At 45.6% G+C, this 21568-nt stretch overlaps 1 protein-coding gene across 1 annotated transcript; it reads right to left on the reverse strand.

Annotated features, from left to right (window-relative positions):
* Window positions 1–1499: 1499 nt before the first annotated feature.
* On the reverse strand, window positions 1500–20108 carry RBP7 (retinol binding protein 7). Its single transcript, XM_029227244.1, has 4 exons — window positions 19968–20108; window positions 8742–8920; window positions 8521–8622; window positions 1500–1740 (listed from the first exon to the last, which is right to left on the reverse strand). Exons 1-4 carry the CDS (start codon window positions 20038–20040, stop codon window positions 1690–1692), a joined length of 405 nt encoding a protein of 134 aa, XP_029083077.1. The 5' UTR covers window positions 20041–20108; the 3' UTR covers window positions 1500–1689.
* Between the last annotated feature and the right edge of the window lie 1460 nt (window positions 20109–21568).

A 21568-nucleotide genomic window follows, 5' to 3' on the forward strand; every position in this document is an offset into this window, starting at 1 on the left:
AGATGGTAAGCTCCTACAGGCACAGACCTTTCCTCTGCTGTTGTCCACGGAATCCCTAAAGCCCAGCTTAGAGCCTAGCACGTGGTGAGTACTCAGTGGCCATGAGTCCTTCCCTGACTTGCCTTATCATCTGGCATAGACTCTATGGTCCATAAATTCCATCCATCTCGCCAAGTTGCTCCCCTCCAAGACTCCCTGAAACTACCACCACGTCCCTTCTGCTTCTCACTGTCTGTACCCCTTCGCCTCTGCTGGTTCCAAAACGCTTCGCATGCTGCTTCAGTACCAGTTGTGCTGCTAAACCATCCTCACCAGGATGGCAAAATCCTGCACCTCGCCTTATGGATAACTTGGGCATCTCAGAGAGCACTGAACCCTCCCTCAAACCTGAACGTTTCCTTCCTTTGCTTTCCTGATGCCTCCCTGTTTTTCCCGCCCCTCTGGTCCTGGGGCTGTGGGGTTTGTACCTCGGGCTTCTCTCTTCTCACTTTAAACATAATGTCCCAGACAGTCTCATCCATATGTGTAGTTTATATGCTCGACAACTTGTGCGTGTCTCCAGACCCATCTATCCATTGTCTCCTGGCAGCCTGGCTTTCACCCGGCACAGGCACCTCAGAATCTGAAGTTCTGACTCCACTTCCTTCTTCTGCTTGTGTTACCTTCTTTCTGATGGGCCTCACCCTTCCTATAGCAGCCTGAAACAAAAGAGAGCACCTCCCTTGATTCTTCCCCCTGCCAGCATCCCTAGACCTCATCCATCACCTTGGACTATAGATTCTGCCTCCTTAATAATTGGTTACTTCTCTCCAGTCCCAGGAGTCCTTTTCCCGTATTTGAGACCTGGGCTCCAGGTGATCCTGAATGACGTCACCTCACACTGTGATTTCCACCAGGCTTTCCAAACTGCCTCCTGATTCGCATCCCCCAGCCACAATCTTTCATCCCTCTGCATTCAGAGTTACTCCTCTGAGCCAACCTAATTGTGCATATCTGTTTAATACCTGTCACCATCTTCCTATTACCTTGGGGACAAAAATCTCACCTCTTCACCCTAGCATTCAAGATTCTTCATGGTAGGGCCCCTGACTGTCATGTCAGTTTCGCCTGCCGTCTCTCCCCCACCACCCCACCCAATGCACCACCCTAAGTTGCAGCTATAGCAATCTTTTCAGTTCTTCAAACATCCCTCCAACTTCTGCCTAGAATGCTTCCTGCTTACCTATGCTTCAGGTCCCAGCTTAAGGATCACCTCCAGAAATACCCCAGACCCCTGCCACCACTTGCCCATCCCCAGATGTCAGGTTTGCCCCTCCTGAGCTCTCACAGCTGCCTATACTTCTCACCACTGTTCAGACTGTTTGTTTCCTCCATTTTCCTCAGTAGACCTGGAAGACGGGAATTAAAACTTGTTCATTGGTGTGTCAGTGGTGTGCCTAGAAGGCTTCCAAATATTTCTGAAAATAAGGATATGCTAAATTTAGAAGGAAAACATCATACTCATTGGACAGGTTTATTGAAGCTGAGAAGTTTTCTCACAATCCAAATGGCTTCTGGTACAGGATGTGTGACACCTTTCTGACCACAAGGCCCCATCCACCAAGCCAGGACAGATCAACACCTGTTTATTCTGGAATATAATTCAGCATTAAGCCATCGCCACATGTAGACTCTGCGGCTGGATACAGATCAAGCTCTCTGGAACGTCTGTTTGCACACTTGGCCTTCACAGAACATTTCCTAGGGGCAGGGAGGAAGGGAAGACGAAAGAAGATGAGTTGGCATGTGGTCTATTACCATTAGTCACAACACTTCTGACACCAGGTACGTGGTGTCTTTTCCAATCCCATGTCTCCAACCCTCTGACGCCAAACTGGATGGTCAAGAATTTTTCTTTTTTTAAAGTTTCACTTTTACTTGTATCTTTCTTTCTCTTTTTAAAAAAATATTTATTTATTTAGTTGCACCAGGTCTTAGTTGCGGCAGGCAGGCTCCTTAGTTGCAGCATGTGGGCTCCTTAGTTGTGGCATGCATGTGGGATCTAGTTCCCTGACCAGGGATCGAACCCAGGCCCACTGCATTGGGAGTGCGGAGCGTTATCCACTGCTGGAATGGCTAAGAATTTAATTCAGTTCTGACACTGAGGACCAGAGCTAGTGCAGACCCCACAGGTCAAGGGCTTAGTCTCATGAGATTGCCCTTATTTCAGACATCAGTCACAAGTCCCAGGCCACATATACTTCCAACCGAACAACTGTAAATGAGGGATTCCCACAACCCCCTCCCCTCAGGTTCAATACTTTGCTAGAATGGCTCACAGAAACACTCTTTACTTGTACTTACAGGTTTATTGTAAAGGATGCAACTCAGGAAGAGCCAAACGGAAGAGATGCATAGGACAAGGTATCGCCGGGGGCGGGGTGGGGGGGTGGGGCGTTTGGCAGGGCGGGCAGAGCTCCAGGAGGGCTACCCTTCCAGCACTTCTATGTCTTTACCAACCAGGAAGCTCTCTGAACCCCCTTATGTAGGGGTTTTATGGAGGTTTCATTACACAGGTATGATAGCTTAAATCACTGGTCATTGGTCATTAACTTAATCTCCAGATCCTCTTCCCTCACCCAAGCTCAGGGGCTGTGCTGAGAGTTCCAGCTTTCTAATCCGGCCTTGATCTTTCTTGGGACCAGCCCCCATCCTGAAGCTATCGAGGGCCCCCAGCCACCAGTCGGCTCATTAGCACACAGAAGACACTCTCATAACTCTGAGATTCCAGGGGTTTTAGGAACCAGGTACAAAGACCAAATATTTATTTATGTATGTATGTTTGTATGTATGCATACTCTATTTCTTTTGAATTTTTGAATTTTATCTTATTTATTTTTTTATACATCAGGTTCTTATTAGTTATCCATTTTACACATATTAGTGTATACATGTCAATCCCAATCTCCCAATTCATCACCCCCACCCCTGCCACTTTCCCCCTTTGGTGTCCATACGTTTGTTCTCTACATCTGTGCCTCAATTTCTGCCCTGCAAACCGGTTCATCTGTACCATTTTTCTAGGTTCCACATATATGATTTAATGTATATTTGTCTTTCTCTTTCTGCTTTACTTCACTCTGTATGACAGTCTCTAGGTCCATCCACCTCACTACAAATGACTCAATTTCGTTCCTTTTTATGCCTGAGTAATATTCCACTGTATATGTGCACCACATCTTCTTTATCCATTCATCTGTCGATGGGCATTTAGGTTGCTTCCATGACCTGGCTATTGTAAATAGTGCTGCAATGAACATTGGGGTGCATGTGTCTTTTTGAATTATAGTTTCTCTGGGTGTATGCCAGTAGTGGGATTGCTGGGTCATATGGTAATTCTGTTTTTAGTTTTTTAACTAAAAATACTCCATACTGTTCTCCATAGTGGCTGTATCAATTTACATTCCCACCAACAGTGAAACAGGGTTCCCTTTTCTCCACACCCTCTCCAGCATTTGTTATTTGTAGATTTTCTGATGATGCCCATTCTAACTGGTGTGAGGTGATACCTCATTGTAGTTTGGATTTGCATTTCTCTAATGATTAGTGACGTTGAGCATCTTTTCATGTGCTTCTTGGCCACCTGTATGTCTTCTTTGGAGAAATGTCTATTTAGGTCTTCTGCCAATTTTCTGATTGGGTTGTTTGCTTGTTTAATACTGAGCTGCATGAGCTGTTTATATATTTTGGAGATTAATCCTTTGTCCGTTGATTCATTTGCAAATATTTTCTCCCATTCTGAGGGTTGTCCTTTGTCTTGTTAGTAGTTTCCTTTGCTTTGCAAAAGCTTTGAAGTTTCATTAGGTCCCATTCGTTTATTTTTGTTTTTATTTCCATTATTCTAGGAGGTGTATCAAAAAAGATCTTGCTGTGATTTATGTCAAGGAGTGTTCTTCCTATGTCTTCCACTAAGAGTTTTATAGTGTCTGGTCTTACATTTAGGTCTCTAATCTATTTGGAGTTCATTTTTGTGTATGGTGTTAGGGAGTGTTCTAATTTCATTCTTTTACATGTAGCTGTCCAGTTTTCCCAACACCACTTATTGAAGAGACTGTCTTTTCTCCACTGTATATCTTCACCTCCTTTTTCATAGATTAATTGACCATAGGTGTGCGGGTTTATCTCTGGGCTTTCTATCCTGTTCCATATATCTATATTTCTGTTTTTGTGCCAGTACCATATTGTCTTGATTACTGTAGCTTTGTAGTATAGTCTGAGGTCAGGGAGTCTGATTCCTCCAGCTCCGTTTTTTCCCCTCAAGACCGCTTTGGCTATTTGGGGTCTTTTGTGTCTCCATACAAATTTTAAGATTTTTTGTTCTAGTTCTGTAAAAAATGCCACTGGTAATTTGATAGGGATTGCATTGAATCTGTAGATTGCTTTGGGTAGTATAGTCATTTGCACAATATTGACTCTTCCATTCCAAGAACATGGTATATCTCTCCATCTGTTTGTGTCATCTTTGAGTTCTTTCATCAGTGTCTTATAGTTTTCTGAGTACAGGTCTTTTACCTCCTTAGGTAGGTTTATTCCTAGGTATTTTATTCTTTTTGTTGCAGTGGTGAATGGGATTGTTCAAATATTTATTTTTATTGTATCACAGCTTGTAAGAATCATCCCAAGAGTATCCTTAGAGCAAGGGTCCTTCTATCCTCTGCTTCGGCAGAGTTCTTGGCTATGCCAAAGAGGGATGCATGCAATTTGAACATTACTTCTTACAGCCAACTAATCTGAATCCTCAAACAAATTTGTGTTTTCTTTGTAGTTTCATGTTACATTTTTGTGATGGCAAGTTTCTTAACTTTCTTTTTATTGCCAGAAGAGTGTGAGATTTGTCAATCTAAGAATCAAAATATCTTCAATGTCTTTGTAATCAAAGACTCCCCAGACTCTCAAATACCACCCATATCCAACTTTAAGATGAGTGTTCTCATTTTGTTTTCATGGATCTCACCTAGATTTCACATGTATGTTGAGACTTAAAAAAACAGAGTTGGAAGCACACATTCTTGTCAGACTTAGATTTGAATCTCTACTCTACAACCTTGGGGAATTTCTAAATCTCAGTCTCTTCATTTGTAAATGGGAAAAATAGTGTCCCTTCCACAGGACTGTCTTGAAGACTAAGTGAGAAAATGCACTCAAAGGATTTAGCTAAGTAATCACACGCAAAATCATCACTCAAAAACTGTAAGCCAGGGCTTCCCTGGGGCACAGTGGTTAAGAAACCGCCTGCCAATGCAGGGGACATGGGCTCGAGCCCTGGTCTGGGAAGATCCCACATGCCACAGAGCAACTAAGCCCGTTCGCCACAACTACTGAGCCTGCACTCTACAGCCCACAAGCCACAACTGCTGAGCCCAGATGCCACAGCTACTGAAGCCCGTGCGCCTAGAACCCATGCTCCACAACAAGAAAAGCCACGGCAGCAAGAAGCCTGCGCACCACAACAAAGAGTAGTTGCTCACTGCAACTGGAGAAAGCCCGTGCGCAGCAATGAAGACCCAATGCAGCCACAAATAAATAAATAAATAAATAAATAATTTTTTTAAACAAATGTAAGCCATTGTAACATACCTGTATGGCAGGAAGAAATTCTCATTTTAAAAGCCATAATTAAGCCTTTATGTACAATTTTATACCCTCTAGATTATATTGAGAAATTATTGATTAGGTTGAGCTATAATTTGTATGGTTTTTAAGTGCTGGTGGCATAAGAAATTGATATACCCTTTTGGAAGCGAGTAAGGCAACAAAGTAGCAGGAGGCAATGATGTCTCTGACAACACTGATCCTCTCTGTGAATTCTTCCCAAGGGAATAAATCCATGCACGCAAAAAATTCTGTTTATGTGAATTTGAGAAATAGCTGAGGGCTTCCCTGGTGGCGCAGTGGTTGAGAGGTCGCCTACCGATGCAGGGGACGCAGGTTCATGCCCCGGTCTGGGAAGATCCCACATGCCGTGGAGCGGCTGGGCCCGTGCACCATGGCCGCTGAGCCTGCACGTCCGGAGCCTGTGCTCCGCAACGGGAGAGGCCACAACAGTGAGGGGCTCGCATACCGCAAAAAAAAAAAAAAAAAAAAAGAAATAGCTAAAAACACCCTGAAATATTCCTGGACATTGAAATTAAGAAAATGTTTTAATAATATGAGAGTTCATGAACCTGATGGAATATTATGCAGCCAGTTTGCTACGTTATTATATGTATTCAATTTATACATGATGAATTCAATAGGGAAATTATTTAGAAACCTGGAATATGTTTTTCTATTGAATGAAAAGGAAGAATATTCTAACAGACTGGATGGTAAGATACCAAACTGAAAACAGTGAGTTGGGATGATAGGATTGCTGGTCATGGTTTCCTGTTTAGCATTTTCTTTAATAATCTCATCAAAAATAAGAACACTCAACAAGAAAATACAAACAACCCAATCAAAATAATGGGCAGAAGACCTAAATATACATTTCTCCAAAGAAGACATACAAATGGCCAATAGGCACATGAAAAGATGCTCAACATCGCTAATTATTAGAGAAATGCAAATCAAAACTACAATGAGGTACCAGCTCACACCAGTCAGAATGACCAGCATTAGAAAGTCTATACTGGAGAACAGACTTGAGGATATGGGGAGGGGGAAGGGTGAGCTGTGACAGGGCGAGAGAGAGTCATGGACATATACACACTAATAAACGTAAGGTAGATAGCTAGTGGGAAGCAGCCGCATGGCACAGGGATATTGGCTCGGTGTTTTGTGACAGCCTGGAGGGGTGGGACAGGGAGGGTGAGAGGGAGGGAGACGCAAGAGGGAAGACATATGGGAACATATGTATATGTATAACTGATTCACTTTGTTATAAAGCAGAAACTAACACACCATTGTAAAGCAATTATACCCCAACAAAGATGTTAAAAAAAAAAAGTCTAAAAATAACATATGCTGGAGAGGATGTGGAGAAAAGGGAGCCCTCCTACACTGTTGGTGGGAATGTCAATTGGTGCAGCCACTATGGAGAACAGTATGCAGGTTCCTTAAAAAAAGTAAAAATAGAATTGCCATATGACTCAGCAATCCCACTACTGGGCATGTACCCAGAGAAAACCATAATTCAAAAAGACACATGCACCCCAATGTTCACTGCAGCACTGTTTACAATAGCCAGGACATGGAAGCAACCTAAATGCGCATCGACAGATGAATGGATAAAGAAGGTGTGGTACATATATACAATGGAATATTACTCAGCCATGAAAAGGAACGATATTGGGTCATTTGTAGAGACGTGGATGGGCCTAGAGACTGTGAAGCAAGTGAGAAAGAGAAAAAGAAATATATATTAACGCATATATGTGGAATCTAGAAAAATGGTACAGTTGAACTGGTTTGCAAGGCAGAAATAGAGACACAGATGTAGAGAACAAATGTATGGACACCAAGGGGGGAAAGCAGGGGTGGGGGTGGGGTGAAATGAATTGGGAGATTGGGATTGACATGTATACACACTAATATGTATAAAATAGATAATAAGAACCTGCTGTATAAAAATAATAATAATAATAAATTAATAAATACAAAAAAAAAAGAATTACCATATGATCCAGCAATCCCACTCCTGAGCATATACCCAGACAAAACTCTAATTCAAAAAGACACAGGCACCCCTATGTTCACAGCAGCATATCTCACAATAGCCAAGACATGGAAACAATCTGAATGTCCATTGACAGATGAATGGATAAAGAAGATATCACACACACACACACACACACACACACACACGATGGAATACTACTCAGCCATAAAAAAGAACAAAATAATGCCATTTGCAGTAACATGGATGCAACTAGAGATTATCATACTATGTGAAGTAAGTCAGACAGAGAAAAACAAATATCATATGACATCACTCATGTGGAATCTAAAATATGACACAAATGAACCTATTTATGAAGCACAGACTCACAGACATAGAGACCAGACTTGTGGTTGCCAAGGGTGGGGGAGGGAAGGGATGGACTGGGAGTTTGGGGTTAGTAGATGCAAACTATTACATATAGAATGGATGGACCACAAGGTCCTACTGTATGGCACAGGGAACTATACTCAATGTCCTGGGATAAACCATAATAGAAAAGAATATAAAAAAGAATATAGGGCTTCCCTGGTGGCACAGTAGTTGAGAGTCTCCTACCGATGCAGGGGACACAGGTTCGTGACCTGGTCTGGGAAGATCCCACATGCGGCGGAGCGGCTGGGCCCATGAGCCATGGCCGATGAGCCTGCGCGTCCGGAGGCTGTGCTCCGCAACGGGAGAGGCCACAACAGTGAGAGGCCCGCGTACCGCAAAAAAAATTAAAAAAAAAAAAAAAAAAAATATATATATATATATATAACTGAGTCACTTTGCTGTACAGCAGAAATTAACACATTGTAAATCAACTATATTTTAAAAAAAGAACAAAACAGGGCAAGTACCAGGTGGAGTTGGTCCCCTTCAATCCAATGGGTCCAGCCTCTGTTCTTCTTTTGCCCCTTCTGCACACACGTGAGTCTGTCATTGTCCCAGATGACCAAGCTCTGCATGAGGGATGGGAGAAAATACTGGTTTGCTCTAGCAACATCCTCAGGTATTACTAGGGAGGGTGCCAAGGTAACCTTGCAAAACTAACAGCCTATGTCATTACTTTAATTTTTACCTTGCATTTTCTGTCATCCAGGCCTTTGTTATCCTCATCAAATTCTTCTCCAACTTTAAATTTCACAAGGTGGCTCCTGAAGCTGCTGTTCGTGTGGATGGTAAAAGCATCCCCATTCTGCTCAATCACTTTCTGTGGTTTCAGAAGCCTGGCTATCTTACGCGTGGCAAAGTCAATATCTTAAAAATAATTTTTTAGAAAGAAAAGAAGACATTTCAACATTTCCTTGAGATGCAAAGGCTAAGAATTTGGCAGCCGTCCTCAAAATCATTGCATTTGATGGCTAGTCTTGCTTTGACAACTTCAGCGTCGTTTCCTGACAAAACTGGATCTACAGGGTCAGCTATCCTGGCAAATCTCCTTCCGGAGGCTGATTAAAAATCTTGAACAGCTTTCAGGGAAAGTTCATTTGGCTGGCTGTGCGTTAGGTGATGGACCTGAAGCTGGGCATGGCAGAGACAGTTCTGGGAATCCCCTCAGAGGTTGACAAGAGGACGAGGAAGCCAAGGGGACTGGGTTCAGGCCCCAATCCAGCCTCAGTCACAGACACCTTTTTCTGCTTTATACATTTACACTTCCAATTAAGACAGCATTTGAACAGTTTCCGAACACAGGGGAAAAAAACAAAACAAAACAAAGCACCTCTAACAAAAAAGAAAAACAAACAGGGAATTCCCTGGCAGTCCAGTGGTTAGGACTCGGCGTTTTTACTGCCAAGAGCCTGGGTTCGATCCCTGGTCGGGGAACTAAGATCCTGCAAGCTGTGTGGTGCAGCCAAACAAAAACTTAATAATTTAAATTTTTTTTTAATTTTAAAAATTAAAACAAGAAAATTAAAATGAAAAAAGAGGAAATAAAGCACCTCAAAAAACATTGTAATCATGCAAATACTACTATACATTGAGAAATCTTTAAAAGCTTTAAAAGAGTCACACACCAAAACATGGAACACTGAGACGATCAGCATTTTGGTATAGACAGCTCCCATTAAGTGGCTATCAACCCATTATGTACTAGAGGTAAGGGTTGTTGTTTTATTTTATTTATTTTTAACATCTTTATTGGAGTATAATTGTTTTACAATGGTGTGTTAGTTTCTGCTTTATAACAAAGTGAATCAGCTATTCATATACATATATCCCCATATCCCCTCCCTCTTATGTCTCCCTCCCACCCTCCCTATCCCACCCCTCTAGGTGGTCACAAAGCACCGACGTGATCTCCCTGTGCTCTGCGGCTGCTTCCCACTAGCTATCTATTTTACATTTGGTAGTGTATGTATGTCAGTGCCACTCTCTCACTTCATCCCAGCTAGGGGCAGGACAGGAATAAAGACGCAGATGTAGAGAATGGACTTGAGGACACAGGGTTGCTATTTTAAATAGGGAAGCCAAGTGCCATTTCAGCCAGAGCTGAGGGAGATGACAAAGTGAGCTGTAAGCTGTGCAGATTTGGGGGGAAAGAAGTGTAAGACAGAGGTCACAAGGACACCAGGAAGGGCGTGCCAGATGGTCTCAGGAACACCCAGGAGCCTGGGGTGGCTGGAACAGAATGAGGGAGATTGAGGAGGAGGAGGGGACCTAGAGATGAGATGCGAGGGGACAGTAAGGACAATAGGGCTTCAACCCAGAGCAAGATGGAGTCAGCTGGTAGCCACTGGAACGTTTAGAGCAGGTGACACGTTGTGACAAGATCAGGCAGCCACAGCTGTATGCTGGCTCGTCACCCTGGACAATTCTATGAGTCACAGGGCATGGTTCTCCTATTTAGGGACTGTCCTATTACGTAGAATAAAGTTTTAGGAATCTTCATTGCAGAGATTTACATACCTCATTGCAGGTAGCTTGGTCCCAGAGTTGACCCGTTTTAATTTGTTTGCCTAACAGATTCGGTTTTTCCTGACACGACTGCCACTTGGGGTTAGCTGTGCTTCTCGGGGCCAGGTGCCTCATACTTCCATTTCCAGCCTAGAAAACGTGGCCAAGCCCTGAGTAGGGGTCATTCAGCATCTCATTAGCCCCCACCCATTCTTTTGTCTTCTTAAAAATTTTTTCTCTTTCTTTGGCCTCACCATGTGGCTTGCGGGATCCTGGTTCTGTGAACAGGGATTGAACCTGGGCAGTGACTGCGTGGAGTCCTAACCAGTGGACTGCCAAGGAATTCCCAGTCCCACCCATTTCTAAGCTCAATGATAGTATAAATGTTTTAGAATGAAATAATGCCATTTGCAGCAACACGGATGGACCTAGAGATTATCATACTAAGTGAAATAAGTCAGAAAGAGAAAGACAAATACCATATAATATCACTTATATGTGGAATCTAAAATATAAATATCTACGAAACAGAAACAGACTCACAGACATAGACTCACACTCCTCTTGTGGCTGGCAAGAGGGGTGGAGTGGGGGAGGGAAGGATTGGGAGTTTGGGATTAGCAGATGCAAACTATTATATATAGGATGGATCAACAACAAGGTCCTACTGTATAGCACAGGGAACTATAGTCAATAACCTGTGATAAACCATAATGGAAAAGAATATGAAAAATACATACGTATAACTCAATCACTGTTTTACAGCAGAAATCAACACAACATTGTAAATCAACTATACTTCAATAAAAATTTTTTTTAGTTTTTTTAACATAGAACTCAAGTTTTTAGCAAGAAATGCAAATGATCCAGTCTTTACTTGTTTTCAGCAATGTTTAAACATTGAGGCTAAACCCTTAAAATATTTATCTGATTATTAAAATGACCAAGCCAAATTTAAAATAGTTATCACTGACTTTCCTTAAACCCTATTCTGTATGTGGAAGAAAAACAAACAACAGGGCTTCCCTAGTGGCACAGTGGTTAAGAATCCGCCTGCCAATGCAGGGACATGGGTTCGAGCCCTGGTCCGGGAAGATCCCACATGCCGCAGAGCAACTAAACCCGTGCGCCACAACTACTGAGCCCGTGCTCTAGAGCCTGTGAGCCACAACTACTGAGACTGCGCTCTAGAGCCCGCGAGCCACAGCTACTGAGCCTGCATGCCACAAGTACTGAAGCCCACCCGCCTGGAGCTCATGCTCCACAAGAGAAGCCATTGCAATGAAAAGCCCGCGCACCTCAACAAAGAGTAGCCCCCACTCACCGCAACTAGAGAAAGCCTGCGTGCAGCAACGAAGACCCAACACAGCCAAAAATAAATAAATTAAAACAAATAAACAAACAAAAAAAGGCAAACAAACAAGAATCCAAACTTTAGATAATTACTTTACATCAGTTATGCTTTTACCATCAGTGAGATGATTTGTTGCTAGTAAATTTATAATTAGTACTACTGTTACTGAAAGCTCGGCCTCTCTGCGCACCGGCGCCTAATCAAATCCAGGAGACAGAGTTTTGGGTTAAGTAGAAAAGGAGAGCTTTATTGCTTTGCCAGGCAAAGGGACACACAGCGGGCTTTGGCCTCAAAAAACTGTGTGTCCCAACCCCAGAGGATTTGATGAAGGGTTTTATAACAGTGGTTCAAAGGCGAGGAAGTCTCTGACAAGATTAGGGTGTGAGCAGGGCTTGCACTTCCTTAACCTCATCTCATGTGGTCATCTCCTCACTTTAATGAGCTTCCCTGGTCCCTTTAATCTTGCCTCAGGTGGTTTCTTGGCTGCAACTTCTTGATTAGCAACTGTTTGAAATCCACCCTTTGGAACTCAGGGAAGGTCATGGAGGCTGGAGTCTTGCCTGTAAGAAATGGTAGACAGGGACCTCCCTGGTGGCGCAGTGGAATCCACCTGCCAACGCAGGGGACACGGGTTCGAGCCCTGGTCCGGGAAGATCCCACATGCCGCAGAGCAGCTAAGCCCATGCGCCACAACTACTGAGCCTGCGTGCTGCAACTACTGAAGCCCACCTGCCTAGAGCTCATGCTCCACAAGAGAAGCCACTGCAGTGAGAATCCCGCGTACTTCAAAGAAGAGTAGCCCCCGCTCACCACAACTAGAGAAAGCCCGCACGCAGCAACGAAGACCCAACACAGCCAAAAATAAATAAATAAATAAAATTTAAAAACCGGTGGACAGGGACTTCCCTGGTGGTCCAGTGGTTAAGAACCTACCTTCCAATGCAGGGTACTCGGGTTTGATTCCTGGTTGGGGAAATAATATCCCACATGCTGTGGGGCATCTAAGCCCCCACACAACAACTAGAAAGGAGCCCGCACGCCGCCACTAGAGAAGCCTGTGCCACAACAAAAGATCCTGCGTGCCGCAACTAAGACCCGACACAGCCAAATAAATAAATAAATATTTTCAAAAAAGAAGAAGAAATGGTGGACAAAAGAAGGCCTCCGTGCGCAGGCCGCACTCGGTTTCACTACCACATTGTAAGATTGTCACTTAACAGATTTGCAGTTGCAAGGCTGGCCTTTTTAAAGATCAAAATTTAAATTAGCTTAAGTTCTGGTCATTTTCTGCCAGGTCTACACTTACCATGACCTCAGTGGCCAAATGGCTTTAGTAGTCATAAGGCTTCTGTCCAGGTCAAACCATGCTTTTCCACACCATTAGATTTTTAAGTAGGAAACAAGACATTCCAGCAGGAGGAGGAAACAATCTAAAGGACGCACATCCTATTATAAGGATGTGTGTGAGCATACACATTTTAGGGCAGGATCTCAAAGAGGCCAACACAAACATTTACTTTTCTAAACTTCATCTGTTCACATTAACCCTTCATCCCAAAGCCACTTCTAATCTTGAGGCAATGTGGGTCTTGGAGCCAAGAGATACTGGCTTTAAATCCAGTTTACATGGTGACCTTGGACAAGCTGGTAATCCCTGCCTTCTCATGTTCATGAGATTAAAGGGGAGTCCAGACAAGATGGTCAAGCCCTTGCAGGCATTAGCACAGCATTCTTTCCTGCCTAGAGCTTCACACCTTCGGTCTTTCTTTGCTATTGTGGGGTCCACCAAGAACTCCCAAATCCAGAGCTAGCTCCTCCAGCCTTTAGAACCCAAGCAAACTTTCTTCAATTTCCAAAGGACAAATTGCCTTTCTTCTCCCTGCAATTTGGCAGAAGCTAGGAAAGCGCAGTATCAGAGCCATGTTGGGGAGTTGCAGGATCAGCCTTAGTCAGAAAGGAGTAATTTTCCCCCTCAAAAGAGATGCTGGGGGACTTCCCTGGTGGTGCAGTGGTTAAGAATCTGCCTGCCAATGCAGGGGACACGGGTTCGAGCCCTGGTCCGGATAGATCCCACGTGCCGCAGAGCAACTAAGCCCATGAGCCACAACTACTCACATCTAGAGTAAGCTTGCACTCTAGAGTTCGTGAGCCACAACTACTGAGCCCGCATGCCACAACCACTGAAGCCCACGTGCCTGGAGCCCGTGCTCCGCAACAATAGAAGCCACCGCAATGAGAAGACTGCGCACCACAACGAAGAGTAGCCCCTGCTCGCCGCAACTAGAGAAAGCCCGGGCGCAGCAACGAAGACCAAGTGCAGCCAAAAATAAATAAATAGATACATTTATAAAAAAAAACAACCATAAACATTTTTAAAGGGAGAATCATTTGGGGAGGGGGTCAGAGTCTTTGCTCTCTTCCACTGTGTGCAGACTTTCAGGGTGGTGTTCTAGGGATCTTGTGCTCAGTCTGAAGTTACCATCATCCACCTGGGTGGAGACCTTGGTTCCCGCATAAGAACTCAAGCATAAGAACTCTGAGATGCTCATCACTGAATGTTCTTTATCAGATTGTTATGTATATTCCTTGAGGAGGAACAAGGATCCTGCCCCAAGGCTGCACTATTGTTTCTTGACTGCTCCTCCTTTGTTTCTGCACTCCCTACTTTCCCTGATAAGCAACTTGAATCTTATCTTTGGAACCCAGGGAAGGTCAAGGAAACTGAATGAAGCCTACTTCCTACAAATAAGAAAGGAGGGACACAGAAAGGATTTGTACCCATGAGGGCCCCACAGGATTCTACTCAGTTTCAGAATCACCGAAGAATCTGGTTGAACGCAGATACTGATTCCATAGATCCAGGATCTGGGATGAGGCACAAATGTCTGCATTCTAAGGAGTTCTGCCGGTCCTTGAGTAACAAGAGCCTACAATCATCTGGATCTGGGCCCCTACTTTGCCCAGGAGAAATGCATTGACCCTGGAGTCTATGTTTTTACACGTGGAAGGCAGAAGAGAGTTTGCCACACAAATAGCCATGTGTGCCAAATCATTTTCTTCCCAGGCTTTTGGCAACTGGCAATAGGTTTTAGGCTGATTTCAGCTATTGTATAAAATGCTAATGTAAGCAGATAGGTTAGGGGGTCCCCACCCAGAGAAAGAGAACCAGGCATGGCTTTCTTGACATAAGAGAAACCATTTTTGGCCTTACCATTTTTATTTTTTTGGTGTTGCCTTTTATTTTTATTTTATTTTAGTTTAGTTTTTCGCCATGCTGTGCGGTATGTGGGGTCTTAGTTCCCCAGGGATTGAACCCACGCCCCCTGCATTGGAAGCACAGAGTCTTAATCGCTGGACCACCAGGGAAGTCCCATGGCCTAGCCATTTTGTGATCTAAGCCTGGCCATAATGAGTGCCCTTGAGCAGGTCTTAGTAATGCAGGAACAAAGGAAAAGCCGTCAAGAAAAAATAGTTCAGCAATAAAACAGAGTCCTACTTCTGTAAGCAGCTATCTTGCCCCTTTCCTGCTTGCCTATTTTTGTTCCCCTTAAACCTTAATTGTGACAATGACATCACAAGGTAACATTTAACCTAACTCCTGACTTATGCTCTACTAAATGTCCACAATGCCTTGCCTAACCTGTTGATTCTTTCCGTAGATTAAAAGAAGTAGGAATGAAGAATTAAGTAAAGAATGACTAGTTTTCTACCCCCAGCAACTCCCTGAGCAAATTTACAGGCAGACCACACAGGCAAAATAGCATCCAAAGGGAGATCAGGAGAAGTCAGCAGGTTTGCAAGCAATGGAAAAATGACGAAGAATCTGACCTCCTACCTTAATAATTAACTGAGATTTTTTTCCCCCTTTTTCCCTTTAAAAACTTTCATGGCTGAGCATAATCTTTGGAGTTGCTTTTGGGACATGAGTCCAACTTCTCCCCAGATTGCCAGCTTTTCTGATTAAAGCGACTTCCCTTTCTACCAACACTTGCCTCTTTAGTATTGGCTTTTGAGCAGGAGAAGCTGAACCTGAGTTTGGTAACAATTCCTCCTCAAGGAATATACAGAACAATCTGATACAGTCTTAGTTCCACAGGAACTAAGGCCCCCACCCAGGTGGAGGATATGATGGTGTTGACCCTCCTGAGTTGAATCAACTAAAGCTTGGACTCTGCCCAATTCTATGCTGAATTCTCCTCTGCTCAAACCCCTTCATGAATATGCACGTACCCTTAGCTTAAAACTTCACCAATTTTGCTATTCAGGGAGACACTGCTTTGGGAAAGATCCACAGTGTTGTCCTTACTTGCTGCAAGAAATAATAAGTCCTTTCTTCTCCTGATCTTTGGCTTGGTTGTGTCTTTTGGCTGGACACCCACCAAGAGGTGAACCCAGATTTCAGGTAACACTAAGAGATCCCTTGGTTTGTATTTTAGACACTTTAGAATATCAAATCTGATCCAACCACCTCTAACAGATGGGGAATCTAAATGAACTCAGAGGTTATATGACTTTGATTCTATTACCAACAATCACTGGCTAGTTATCTGCGTTTCCAGTTTGGTGGTCTGTTATACTAAGTAGCCTCTACTCCAGCATCCTTAGCACACTTATATTTCTTTTGGGAAACAGACTGCAAATAACAGTTCATGTGTTGTCTGGATCTAGTAGTATCTTTCTGGAACCTGAACCAAATGTAAAAAAAGGAGTAGTGAGGCAGGATATTGACTCAATACTCTATGGCTTAATCCTCTGTGAAATGGGTTGGATGATAAATGAATATAGCTAATGTAAATAAATAGCCTCTGTTGGCCTCTAGGATCTAATACAGTGCCAGATAATTGATAAGCTTCTAATGAAATCACGAAAAAGAAAGTATCCAACAAGGGGTCATAGCAGAGCGTAAAGAAAAGCAAGACAGTATTGGGGACAGGTGAAGGATTCCATGAATACACATTTGAAAAACACTAATTACAACACTCAGAAGGCTCCTTTGCGATACGTGACAGGCTTAACAAAAGATGTCTTCGCACACTTGAAATGTTGACCCTGACTCCATTCCCTGTTTTCTCCTCTAAGAAATTTGCTCTAAAAGCCATGGAGGGCCTTCCCTGGTGGTCCAGTGGTAAAGAATCCACCTTCCAATGCTGGGGACGTGGGTCGTCCCTGGTCGGTGAACTAAGATCCCACATGCCACGAGGCAACTAAGCCACAGGCCGCAACTACTGAGTTGGCGCGCCTCAGCGTGAGAGCCTCCCTGCTGCAAACTACAAAGCCCAGGCCCTCTGGAGCCTGTGCGCCACAACTAGAGAGAAGCCTGTGTGCTGCAACAAAGAGCCCGCACCACAACGAAAGATCCCGCATGCCGCAACTGACCCAATGCAGCCAAATAAATAAATAAATAAACGCCAGCCATGGAAATGGTTAAAGAGAAAGAGCATAGCAAGGCAAAATTCAAAGCCATCCCCTGATCTTTAGCACGTTATCCTCCGTAAAAAAGCCAGATGCTAGCCAGAGAAACCAGGGGAGAAAGCACTTATGGTCACATGTCGCCACTAATTTGGGGGTGAGGAGATAAGTACATTATCAGGATTTACTGCCTTTGGGAAAAGTCATCATTAATTCCTTCTTATGAATGGGAAAGAGAGGAAATGAGATTCAGGTGAAGGTAGAATATGCCACCCTCAAACGTGCCACTTTGTCATACTGACTGTTTTGAAATGAAGATGATTGGGAAGAAGATAGAAGAAAAACTCTCTGCCCTTCCCCCAGAAGCAGGACATAATTGTGTAAATGTGTCCCCCCTCTCTCTGTACCAGGTCGGACAGAAGTTAGGGAGACAACACTAGATTCCTATCAGCCTAGAGATGGCATCAGATTTTACATAATAGACTTTACTAACTAGCTCTCATTTTCCATTAGTTCCTCCATGTATTTAATCTTCCCACAATTTGCCACCCCTAGAAAGTCAAAGCCCTTTTCTTTGTCTTGTCACTCTTTGCTGAGATGCCACATAACCAAGTTCTAACCACTCTGAGATGCTCATCACTGAATGTTCCTGTGTGTTTTCACCATGCATGTGCTAACAAACTTCCCTTTGTTCGTGTCTTGTTACTCTTTTTTAAAATAATTAATTAATTAATTTTTGGCTGCATTGGGTCTTCGTTGCAGTGCTCATGCTTCTCACTGTGGTGGCTTCTCTTGTTGTGGAGCATGGGCTCTAGGTGCATGGGTTTTAGTAGTTGTGGCACGTGGGCTTCAGTAGTTGTGGCTCGCGGGCTCTAGAGCTCAGGCTCAGTAGTTGTGGCGCACGGGTTTAGCTGCTCCACGGCTTGTGGGATCTTCCTGGACTAGGGCTCGCACCCACCTCCCCTGCATTGGCAGGTGGATTCTTAACCACTGGGCCACCAGGGAAGTCCCTACTCTGTCTTTTTTAGTCTAATTAACAGGGCTCCAGCCAATGAACCTAAGATGGGTAGAGGAAAAATACTTTTTCCTTGCCTATGAGGTTTTGTGTCAGTATGAATCAGATTTAGCTTGAGAAGTTCCAGACTTCCCTACTTAGTGTGAGAAAGGGAGGGGAGAATCTTACCATAGGCTGGGAGATCTTAAAAACACACAGGAACCTCAGAACCGTACGTTTCAAAGTGGTTAAAATGGCCGATTTTATGTTATATTTATTTTAGCACAATTAAAAGAAAAAAGAAATAAAATGGATCCCCCTGCTCTCAGTTTACAGATGGGGAAACTGAGGCCCAGGTCAGATAATGAGGAGGCGGAGCCAGAGCAGCCCCCAGGCCCCTAGACTCCCAGCAACTCTGGCCCAACTGTCAATAGCGCCACTGATGGGCGTCATTTAGGTGAAAGTGCTTGGCACAGAGTAGGTGCTCAGAACTACCAAGTCTGAAGAGTTAAACTAAGGGCAGGACGAACTAAGAATGGGCACGGAAGGGAGGCGTTCTACAGTCCCGGCAGGAAATAAACTCTTGAGGCCCCGCCGGCCCCCTACGCACCCTGGAGGCCCCCGCGTTCCCTTCCCTCCGCGCTTAGAGAGCCGGAGCCCAAGCCGGGCAGGGGGCAGTGGAAGCGACCCCCCCCCAGACGGCCACCCACAGTCCTCCCGGCTGGAATTGGGCCCCGGGGTAGTGGGGGACGGGGTAGTGGCCTCTGAGGGATTTGGGTTTCTTGACCCTCCTCAAGCCCTCGAGGGAAGGAGAAGCCAGAAAATTGAAGATTTCAAACGTAGGTCCCGAACTCCACCGGGCACCAGAGTCACCTGGGGGCGCGGGCGCGGCCGGAGACCGGCTGGGGAAGGTCCCCTGGGGCCCGGGAATCCGCGTCCCGGACCAGCTCCAGGTGATGCTGATGCGGCCGGCCGGGACCTCCCCGGGACGGCCGCTGGGCTCGGGGAATCCCAGAGCCGCCGCCCGGAGCCTCGCGTTCAAGCGGCTGCGCAGCGAGGTTCTCTCGGGAGGGGCTTCGGGCCGGGGCGCCCCCTCACCCGGGTGGACCCCCATCGTGCCCCCGAGCCTCCCAGCGAGGTGGGCCCATGCCACCCTTGCCCCCTCCTGCTTGGAAGTCCGCGATAGGACAGGAGCCTCGGCCGCGGGGTAGAGACGCACGGGGCACCGGCGGACACACAGAAGGACAGGCAGAGAGACTCGCGGACGGGGGAGAAAGAAGGACGGGGAACGGGTGGGCGGACGGGGGACAGGAGGAAGGACGGGAGGGACCTGGACATGGGCAGACGGGTGGGGGGGCAAGGGGATGGGAGAGACCGAAGGATGGGGGGACAGGCAGACCGACTGGAGGACTGGCAGACGAACGGGGGTGGGAGTCCGACGGTCAGACGGACGGACAGCGAGACGGAGGATGGACGGGGGTGGGGAAGCGGGGTAACCGCCGGATCCTCAGGCAGACGGGGGGACGGAAGGACGGACGGACGAGGGTGAGGGGAGACAGGGAGACTGACCTACAGGACAGCCCGGCCTCCTCCGCCCTGACCCGGACGCGCGGCCGGAGCCCGAGGCCCCCGGACGGCCCCCCCGGCCCTACCTAGGGCCAGCATGTAGCCCTCCAAGTTGTCGCTGCTCAGCAGGTTCCAGGTGCCGCTGAGGTCGGCGGGCATGGCGGGCCTGGGGGCGGCACTGGCGGTGGGCGGTGGGGACTCGGGAGGTAAATGTGTGGCCGGGGAGGCGGGACCGGGGCGGGACCGCCGCCGGGAGGAGCTGTGCGGGGAGCAGTGAGCACAGGCCTCCGGGAAGCCCGCCCCACTCTTAGCCTCCTTCGCCACGCGCTCCTGGATTTCTGCTACCTCCCTTTTGGAGGTAGCTCAGTTTTCCTTTGGGCTTCCTCCTCTCTGCTTTAACTCCAAACCGTGATCACAGCCACACTGTTTTCTCTGCCTACACGTTACTAACCAAGGGATCTCCTTCAAAGGCATGGCATTGATTACTGTGTCAGCTGCAAATAATATACCAATAAATCCAACTCCAGTGGTCTCAATAAATAGGGGGTTATTTTCCTTACCTATCAAGCAGCCCTGGGATAAGCAGTTGCGGGTGATGATATGGCAGCTCCACTGTCACGGAAGTGGCACCTCTGTGATTCTCCTGGCTCTGTGATTCCTGCCGGTCACCTCACTGTGATGAGTTGGCTGCTGGGTTTCCAGCCGGAACATCCACATTCCGGGAAAGAAGGGGTAGAGCACCACCTGCCATTATCCCTTCAGCAGATTTCTGTTTACCCTCATTGGCCCAAACTGTGTCTTATGCTACTTCTAACTGCAAGGGAGCCTGGGGAATCTAGTATCTAGTCTTTAGCCTTGTCAGTACAGAAAGGCCAAAGAGTAAGGTGTTGGGAATGTGGGCTAACCTATAATAGCCACAAACACCCTCTCTATAGGCTGGCTCCAAGACTTACCTGTCCATTTCTTTTCTTTTATTTCTATTTTTTAAAAAAACGTTATTGGAGTATAGTTGATTTACAATGTTGTGTTAGTTTCAGGTGTACAGCTTATCTGTCCATTTTTGATCTCTCCTGTGAGCTCCAGACTCAAGTATATTAATAGCCAACATTTATTGAGTGATTACTATGTGTATTATCATTTATCACAAAATCCTACCTCTCCAATAGTTACTTTAGTATCTCCATTTGACAGAGACAAAACCTGAGACACAGAGAGGTTAAGTAACTTGCCCAAGTTCATACAGTTGGTGGAAGAGTCTGGATTCGATCTCAGGCAGCCTGACTCCAGAGCTCATGTGTCACCACTCACTGCTTAAGATGCCTCTCGGGACTTCCCTGGTGGCGCAGCGGTTAAGAATCCGCCTGCCAATGCAGGGGACACGGGTTCGATCCCTGGTCCGGGAAGATCCCACATGCCGTGGAGCAACTAAGCCCGTGCGCCATAACTACTGAGCCTGTGCTCTAGAGCCCGCGAGCCACAACTACCGAAGCCCACACGCCTAGAGCCTGTGCTCCGCAACGAGAAGCCACCGCAATGAGAAGCCTGCATACCACAACAAAGAGTAGCCCCTGCTCTCTGCAACTAGAGAAAGCCCACACAGCAACGAAGACCCAATACAGCCATAAACAAATAAATAAGTAATAAATAAATTTATTTAAAAAAAAAGATGCCTCTCGATGTCTCTCCT

The sequence above is a fragment of the Monodon monoceros genome, unplaced genomic scaffold (assembly GCF_005190385.1).
Source record: "Monodon monoceros isolate NGI ecotype Baffin Bay Population unplaced genomic scaffold, NGI_Narwhal_1 Super_Scaffold_18, whole genome shotgun sequence".
In the NCBI taxonomy this organism is placed as follows: domain Eukaryota; kingdom Metazoa; phylum Chordata; class Mammalia; order Artiodactyla; family Monodontidae; genus Monodon; species Monodon monoceros.